This window comes from Lemur catta, chromosome 8 (genome assembly GCF_020740605.2).
Source record: "Lemur catta isolate mLemCat1 chromosome 8, mLemCat1.pri, whole genome shotgun sequence".
Classification (NCBI taxonomy): domain Eukaryota; kingdom Metazoa; phylum Chordata; class Mammalia; order Primates; family Lemuridae; genus Lemur; species Lemur catta.
This window is the reverse complement of record NC_059135.1, coordinates 24,189,630-24,199,221: the sequence shown is the minus strand read 5'-3', so window position 1 is coordinate 24,199,221 and position 9,592 is coordinate 24,189,630. Positions and strand designations below refer to the sequence as shown.

Genomic DNA, 9,592 nt, shown 5'->3' with positions numbered 1-9,592 from the left:
GGCCTCTACCATTACTCCTTATTAATCTCCCATCATAGGAATTATTCTACCACCCAGGATGGTCAATTCATCTGTGCCCTAGATATAGTCTTTTTCAGAACCTTGTTCTTTAATTACCCCCTCTTCCAATTATTATCAACATTCCATTTTTTAATTATTCTCCAATTCTGATCTGTAAATATGTCTAACTCTCTTATTTAAAAAAATATTCTATGGTACAACCCCCTTGTAAGACAATTTAACAGTTTCTTACAAAGCTAATCATAGTTTTATCATATAATCCAGAAATTATACTCCTAGGTATTTAACCAAATGAGCTGAAAAACTCATATTCACACAAAAAATCTGCACATGAATGTTTGTAGCAGCTTTATTCACAATTGCCAAAAATTAGAAGCAACCCATATGTCCTTCAATAGGTGAATGGATAAACAAGTTGTGATATATCCAAACAACAGAATATTATTCAGAAATAAAAAGAAATGAACTCTCTAGCTACCAAAAAAAAAAATAGGAAAGAAACTGAAATGCATATTGCTAAATGTCTGAAAAAGCTACATACTATATTATGCCAATTGTATGATATTCTGGAAAAGGCAAAACTCTTGAAGCTGTAAAAAGATCAGTGGTGGCCAGGAGTAATGAGGGGTGGGGAGATGGGTAAATAGATGAAGCACATGGAATTTTTAGGGCAGTGAAATTATTTTGTATGATACTATAATGATGGATACATTACATTATTTTATTTAGCAAAACTTATAGAACTATATAATGCAAAGAGTGAACTCTAATGTAAACTATGGATTTTACTTAATAATAGTGTATCAATATTAGTTTATCAATAATAAAAAATGTACAACACCAATGAAAAATGTTAATAATAGGATATACTGTGGACTAGGGGAGTGGGAGAATATAGGAACTTTGTACTTTCTGTTCATTTTTTTGGTGAACCTAAAACTGCTCTAAGAAATAGTATATTAATAACTTTTAAAAACTCAACAAGGTTTATGTAAATCATTTCACAGCACCACCTAGATTAGTGTTTGATTGAATAATTAGAGGAAGGTGTGTATATACGCCACGGGGTGGGAGTCTTGGGGCCCGTTTTAGAATTTTGCCTACCCCACTATCTATCCTGTGTTGTTACCCTTCAACAGCATCCTTTATGACAATAGACTAAAGTTGGTATCCTCTATACTTCCAAATTGGACCTTTCTTTTCTCTTTACATATATTTTCCTGGATTATTTTATCTACTTTCATGGTTTCAACTACTTTTTATACAATGTTAACCATAAAATTGATCTAGCCTACCTAGTTAACTTTTCCAAACTCCATATGCATATTTTTAGCTGCCTCTTAATGATATCCATTGGGATTTTCAATAGAGTCTCAAGAAAAACTCATTAATGCTCCCCATATGCACACACATAATAAGGACATGATTCTTCTTTTCAACTTTTTCTCTCTTTAAATGAGACCACCATTCACTCAATTGCTCAAAACAGAAAACTTAGACCTTTGGATGGTATTTATTGAAGGCTTAGTATAGACCAGACATTCTCAATTCTCTGTGTTAACATTCAATCTTCACGGCATCTCTACGGGGGAAGGTACTATTATTTGAAAATTTTGGAAGAGTTTTTCACTTTCCCAGGGTATTATACCTAGTGGGTGGTAGGACCAGAACCCAAACTGTCTGGCTCAAAAACTAAGCTCTTAACTATTGTGCTGTCTATTTTTCTTTCCTTATGCCCACTTGGTCAAGTCCTATTAATTCTACCTCTGCAATATCATTCAATCTCATATCCTTATTTGTAGCTCTGCTATTATGATCTTGGTTCAGAATCTCATGGAAGATTTCTCCAGTCTCCGGACTGGGGGTCCCATATACAGCTCTTGTCTTTTTCAAACAACTCCTACATTCCTGGTGTGTCAATCATACCTAAATGGAAATGAAGTTTTTATTTCCCTGCTTAAAAGGTTTCTATCCAAACTTATTAGCCTACCATACAAAGTCTTTCTCCATCTGATTCCTGTCCATATTTTCTGCCTCATCCCTTTGTTCATTACTGAAACACATTCATGTCTCCCATAATATCTTCTCTTTGCATGTCTGTTTTCTCTTCAATATTGAGTTCCTTATGAGCAGGAGTCAATATTGTGTAGTGCCTGATATGTAAAATGCACTCAATAAATGTGCCCTGAATAAACTGTATTTAGAATCTTTCTTTGTTCCAAGATTTGTATTATGAGATTCATAATAAAGGATGACTTCAAGAAAGCAAATGAAAAATTTATTCCTATGGCAGAAAATAGCAGTATATACTCAAAATATTTCTCTCTGTTGAGATTAGGGCCTGGGGTTTGATTCTTCATTTTATGGGTTGCGCCAATATCTTTGTTCCAAAAGATATGTAAATATATATGTTCTGTTTATTTGTTTGTTTGTAGGTAGGTGGACCCACAGCAATGGTTTTCTATCCAGACTGCTTCATCCTACTCCATGCCTACTTGTTTTACTGTTAGGTAATACATCTAACAGTAATACAACCATAAACTATATAGGCATTACCACAACTGAAGAAAAATGGCAGATATCACTGGGTTGAACAGGATCACCCAATTGCACTTAACGGATTGTAACAAGCCTCATTTCCTCACAGCATGATTCAAATGTTCTTCCTCAGTTTGCAATTAACTGATACTCACACCGGTTGGTTTTAGGACTTTGTGTTCCTACTCTGGCAAAACAGGTAAGGTTAATTTCTTGTGGTTAATTGTAAAAGAAATTCTCACAGCTGAGAACTTTCAAGCTTCCTCTCACTTGCCAAGCTTGCCTTCTTCCCGGGTTTACACTTGTAACAATTTTCATGTGTTCCTTCTGCTAAACCCCAAGGGTGGACTCCTGACCTCCTTGCTAGGAGGTGCGAATGATGCCAGGGTTAGAGACTGCTCTGCGGTTCCCCAAAGCTCCTCCTCCCCGGACGGGGACAGTTCTTGCTTCGGATGCTGAGGTTGGGAAGCAGGCCAGGGCACGGTCCTGGGTGCATCTCGGAGGGAGGGAAGCCGGGTCTGGGGGCTGAAGAGGCCGCGCAGGGGGCCGGCTTGCGCGTGCGATGCGGCGCGTGGACTCCGGCCTCCATCCCCCTGCGGTCCAACCGGCCCCCGACTCGCCTCTCCCGCCGGGCCGCCCGGCGCGGGCCGCCGTCCACCGTGGGAGGTGCCGCCAGCAAGGAGCGGGCGCGGGGGCGGCGCGGCGGACGGCTCCTCCGAGCGCCCCCCTCCCCGCCCCGCGGCTCCTCCAGCCCTGCCCTCCTCCCGCAGCCATGTTCCCCGCGCGGGCAGGGCGGGGGGGAGCGGAGCGGAACGGGGGGCCGGGGCGGAGAGAGCCGGCTCTGCCTCGGGGAAGGAGGGGATGAGAGTTGGGGGGAGCAGCGGGCGGAGGCGGCGGCGGCGGCGGCGGCTAGCGAGGAGCCAGCGCCGGGTCCTGCAGTAGGACTCCCGGGAGCCACCATCATGGGGAAGAGGAAGAGCTCCGAGGGCCAGGAGCAGGACGGCGGCCGCGGCATCCCCCTGCCCATCCAGACCTTCCTGTGGCGGCAAACCAGGTGAGGGGCGCAGCGGGCGCGCCGCGGCCGCCCGGGCTGGGGGCGCTCCCGGGGCCGCCGGGGTCGCCGCCGCCGCCGCCGCCGCTGCCGAGGCCGCGCCGCAGCCTGCAGCTCCCTCTCTGGGGCTGGAAGGCAAGCCCTCCGCACCTGCTCGCAAACACGCATTTCAAAAAAAATATTCCAGCGAAGTTTGACGACAAGCAGATTGACAGTTGTTGAATAAATATATACATTATTTAGGGGGCGGGAGGGCAGAGAGCCTGGGAGAGGGGGCGGGGAGCCAGGGAAGGTAATTAGGACTGGCTGTGCTACTGCGTCCAGCTCCCCCTCCATCGCCTGCTGTGATTCCAGCCCGGTGACCTGTTGTTTTTCCAGCTCCTGTTTGGCAAATAGCCGCTGTGCCCACTTGTTAACCATTTTGCTCAGATTTATCTTCCTGGTTAAAGCCCCCGAGGAGAGTGATTTTTAATAAGGGATTTCCCTCCCCCTCTAGAAACACCTGAAACCTTCCAATACACAGAAAAGATTTTCTTTATCATTATTATTATTATTATTATTATTTTAGCGCTTTATCAGATAAGAAATTCAATGCTGGAAATCATGACTCGCGAGCCGCGTTCATTCTGCAGTTTTTATTATGACGGTCCACATGGGTAATGCACCACTTCTGACCATGGGCGATTTAAAATCTGATTAGGTAAAAGTCTTCAGAATAAGAGTGGATAACAAAAACCGTAGAGATTCACATATCTTTCATATATATAATTACACATGTAAAAGCAAATATCATCGGCTGTTCAACACCTGCTCGTTAACAAGCTATAAGGAAGTAAGAAATTTGAGTTTCATAGCACCATGTCTTATTCATTGAACAATATGTCGTAAGAGTGCTTTAATAATAATTTTACTTACCTCTATTAACAAATATCTCTATTAATTTTTCAGTGCATTTTTGAGGCCCAAACTGGGGAAACAATATGAAGCCTCTTGTGTGGTATGTGATTTTCACTGTTTAATAATTATTTCCATATTCTGTATGGTAATTTGAACCCAAAGAAAAACTTTAAATCATACTGACTATATATTTAATATGTTAATTCATATGGCAGATATTATTGAGCACCTACTGTGTGCCAGGCACAATTTTCTTTGCTGGGGTAGAGCAATGATAAAAAAATATATAGCATTTACATTCTAGAGGGAAGGGGACAAGCCACAAATGAGTAAATACATAGTAAGCCAGATGGTGATAAGCGTTAGGGAGAAAAATTAAGAAAGGAGATTAGGAAGCACTAGGGTGGGGGTTTCATTTCATAAGTAGCAGGTAGATAAGGTTTATTTACTAATGTGGTCCTTGGATGAGGACATGAAGGAAGGGAAGGAAGCATAGCTAAGGAAAGAGTGTAGGGAACAGCAAGTTAAAGAACATTGGCACCAACTGGGGAGTTAAGTGAAAGGTTGGAGAGGGATTGAGTAGCAGAAGAGAGAGCAGAAAAATAACAGGGAACCCGGTGATGAGGGGCCTTCAGGGGCAAGTGTGAAAAGTCAAATACTTAACTAACAAAATCGAGGCTATTATATAGTGGAAGTTTATGTGATGAGTGCCTATGAACTATTTGAACAAAATAATGTGGAATTCTGTACTTTTATGTCTTGCATATGTTCTGCAATTCTGAAAATGAACACTATAAAATAAATGTGGAAATAATGATGCTAATATTTGTGCAAAATCAAGTGCATTTGTCCTGAGATTCTAAGGGAATCTCATATCCTTGCAAATTCCCATTTTACATATTGAGAAACTAAAACATGAAATCATGAAGCAAAATTGAAATGGAATTTTACTAGATTTCATTAATATTTGGAGCTCATCTAAATGTTTTTATGTTGCATATATTATAACCTAAAAGTGGATTTTGGATATTGCCATGCATATTTACAAATAGCTTCATGGATGATCTTTTGATAAAGAGCTCTGACATGTGTTAGGGCCACAAACTGTGATGGAAGCCAACTGGAGAGTTAAACACACACACATCCACTCAAGTAGGAATTTGTTTTGTTGCATCCCCTGCCCGTCAATGTTGTCACAAAGATATTTTTCAAAATATAACTTTCTTTCTTTTTCTTTTCTTTTTTTTTTTTTTTTGTTTGAGACAGAGTCTTACTCTTTTGCCCAAACTAGAGTGCCCTGGCGTCAGCCTAGCTCACAGCAACCTCAAACTCCTGGGCTCAAGTGACCCTTCCGCCTCAGCCTCCGAAGTAGCTGGGACTACAGGCATGCACTACTATGCCCGGCTAATTTTTTCTATATATTTTTAGTTTTCCAGCTAATTTCTTTCTACATTTTTTTAGTAGAGATGGAGTCTCGCTCTTGCTCAGGCTGGTCTCGAACTCCTGAGCTCAAACGATCCGCCTGCCTCAGCCTCTCAGAGTGCTAGTTTTTAGTTTCTTAAAAGAAAACAAAAGATATATCTCTGGTTGTGCTCCTTACCAATAATACCACAGAGTGCTTTTTATTATAAAGGTAAATTTCTTATTTTCCTTTTTTTGGATCAAAAAGTAAGTTTTCTTTGGAGAATCTCCATAGTAAGATACTTCTTTTTCATAGCTATTCTAATAATTCTAATAATACAGTTTGAGCACTTCAGACTTGTGTTATGATCATTTATACAATTTTCTTGATCATTTGGGGCATCACGTACCAATCATGTTCTTATAAGTCAAATGTTTATTAAATTTATTCTAATATTTGGTAGCTACATTTTCTTCAACACCTTATAGTAATATTCTCCTCCCCTTCAAAAAAAAAGAATTGAGTAGGTTAAACTTGTTATTTCTTTGGGAGTACTTCACTCTCTGAATGTATCCCTAGCAAGGGTAGAGGATTTAATAATCAGCAAAGGAAAGATGGCTTATTTCCCTCCTCCTTCCCTCCTCCTCTTTTCCTTCCATTTCTTTCTTTATTCAACAGATATATTAAGTGTCTTTTCTGGTTCCAGGCATTAGGTAAGAAGTGTTCTCTGCCAAGCCCTCGCTAGGGACATGAAATAAATCGAGAACCCCAAAATCAGATTTCTTGAAAGGGTTATATCTTAGTTGACACCTGTTGAACAAATTGACATAAATTCTGTCTCTCAAGACACTTTTGCAAAAGACATTTCATTTTGGTCTGCAGTTATGACAGCCTCTTTGGATGACTCAGCAACATTTTATAAAATATGACATTCAAAAATCCTATGAAGTGAAATGTATCCTAATACTCTTTGTTAGAGAAAGTTTATTTTGATGGAAATAAAAATCTTTAATAATTCAAGCCATTTACTTTGATCAAAACCCTGCAAAGGGGTAGATAATATGAAATTGTCACTGACCCATTGCATATCAACATATACAATGAAATGCCATGTGAGCATACCATAAGGGATTTAGTCCATTGATTTGTTTCTTTTAGGGTATACAGTATCTTGATATCCATGTTTTCAGTAGTCGGAATCTTCAATTCTTTATTTTACATGATTTTGGGTTTTAGTTTTTTGTTTTTGTTTTTGTATCTATAGTCCTTTGAGCGAGTGTTGGTAGAAAACAAGCTGCATGGCCTCTCTCCGGCCCTTTCTGAAGCCATCCAGAGCATTTCCAGATGGGAGCTGGTGCAAGCTGCTTTGCCTCACGTCCTCCACTGCACTGCAACCCTGCTTTCTAACAGAAACAAGCTAGGTTGGTTACCCTGCATTACTTCTTTATTGCATGCCGTTTCCTTTGTGTTCAATATTCATAATAATAACAACCTGTATTGAGTGGTTACTATTTCCCAGGCTCCATGCATATGTTATATCATTTAATTCTCACAAAATCTATTTCATTCATGTTCCCTTTATTTCCATTTTACCAATAAGAGAACTGTCTTGTTTTTAATCTTTTGATTTCACAAGCAGCATGTGAATATAGTCTCCTCTTAAACATTAAAATGTTATAAGTAAGCTAAAGACTCTCACTTGCCCAAGGTGAGTCCCAGCCATGGTTGTTCCCTTTGTTCTCTCAATTCGTGGAGCAATCACTTTCATAAATTTGGCATATTTCTTCCAGACATTTTCCCAACTTTGTAGTACTATATGTGAGTATGTGTGTACATGTGCATAAAGGTTTTTTTAGATTGTTTTGCAGATTGCTTTTCTCCTCTGGCAACATGTCCTAGCCATTGACTCCATTTAGTGTACATGCTCTTCTTCATCCCATTTCCTCTCCTCATTCAAATGTTACCTCTGTAGAGGGATCATTCCAGGTCACAATAGAACAGTTGTTATCTTCAGAGCCTACACTTTTAAGCACTGTGCTGCCTATTTGGACATATACTTGAGTATTTAAACTGAAGAGATGTGATTCATGCAGTTTTTGCCCCATGACAATGTATCATCTGCAGAGATTGCTGCCAATAGGGAAGCCTAAAAAACAAGAATGAGCCCCGTTAACAGTGATCGTAGGAAGTATAGATAAATGCTAGTGTCTGCTGGGAAATAGAGCCACAGAGCAAAGCAGGAATGTTCTTCCCAGCCACGCAGTTGACATCCATTGCTCTGGTCACAAAGTTGGCTTTAACCTGCCTGTGTGATTGTCTCATGCAGGCCACCAGGATAAACTGGGTGTTGCTGAGACAAAACTCCTTCACACTCTGCACTGGATGCTCCTAGAGGCCCCCCAGGACTGTAACAGCGAGCGGTTTGGGGGCACCGACCGAGGCTCTAGCTGGGGTGGCAGCAGCAGCGCTTTCATCCACCAGGTTGAAAACCAGGGTTCTCCAGGGCAGCCGTGCCAAAGCAGCTCCAATGACGAAGAAGAGAACAACCGAAGGAAGATCTTCCAGAACTCCATGGCTACTGTGGAGCTCTTTGTGTTTCTGTTTGCTCCTCTGGTCCACAGGATCAAGGTAAGAAGAAAGCTAGTGTCGGGGCTGGGGTGGGATGGACATGAGGTACGGGTGGGCTTCAAATGATATTTCCATGTTTGGTTGTCTGTGTCTTTGTATGATCTGATAGCTAGTCCAGACGTAGAGAGTTTAATTTCTATATTAAAACTACTAAACGTTACTTCAAAAACACAAATCTCCACTAATCCTTTACCTACTTAAATATCTTCAATGGTTCTTCACCTTCCTCAAGATAATGCCCAATGTACTGAACACAAAATGTAAGCAATGGAGCATGATGTATGGCTTGAATTGCTTTCTTGATGTATCAGCTGTCAATCCCTACTGACCACCCCCATGATCCAGCCTTGAGAGCTGTGGGAGCCATTCCCTTGCTGTTTGCTCTGCCCTCCTTTCCTTCCTTTGTTCCTCTCATGGTCCTTCAAACTCCAACTTTACTGTCATCATTAACATGGTTTTCCTTGGACCTTCCCCACCCTTACTTAGTCACTACCTCTTCTGTATTTCTAGAGCATTTTGTAACTACTGCTACTGTAATACAGGGTATAGAGTAGAAGTTTTAAATCTTTAAGTGCTATGGACTATTTAACAGTTGGGTATAACCTAAGAACTGCTTTCTAAAATATTTAAATGCATAAAATATAAAACACAGGATTACATGAAAACCAATTGTCTTAAATATAATTATGTCCATCTATCTCTTGGACCTGGAGGAGACAACATAACTTGAAATCACTGTGCCACTACTTTGTAGCTGTGTAATCTTGGTGATATTACTTAACATCTCAGATATTCAATTGCATAAAATTGTGGATACCTCTAACACAGGATAAGTCTATGTGAAGACACATAGTATATTTTCAACACATGAGAAGAAATCAAGAACTATTTGTTACTTCTGTGAGTAAGTAAATTACCATATTCCACCTAAATGCTAAGATAAGAGATAAGATGGAATTAATATGTTCAACTTCTTTTCAATAAAATATTATGACCCTAATGAACGGATGTTCAAGTTAGCAATGTATATGTAAAGGTGGTTGTGACCGTTAGCA

At 40.4% G+C, this 9,592-nt stretch overlaps 1 protein-coding gene across 2 annotated transcripts in view; it reads left to right on the top strand.

The window, feature by feature from the left end:
- Nucleotides 1-3,513: 3,513 nt before the first annotated feature.
- UNC80 (unc-80 homolog, NALCN channel complex subunit) overlaps nt 3,514-9,592 on the top strand; it is a 188,401-nt gene continuing 182,322 nt past the window's right edge. For both annotated transcript variants that reach the window (XM_045559184.1, XM_045559183.1), the window contains exons 1-4: nt 3,514-3,613; nt 4,559-4,607; nt 7,174-7,330; nt 8,236-8,537. In XM_045559184.1, the coding sequence (XP_045415140.1) occupies nt 3,522-3,613; nt 4,559-4,607; nt 7,174-7,330; nt 8,236-8,537 (600 nt within the window). In that variant the 5' untranslated portion in view covers nt 3,514-3,521. The remainder of the gene's footprint in view (nt 3,614-4,558; nt 4,608-7,173; nt 7,331-8,235; nt 8,538-9,592) is intronic.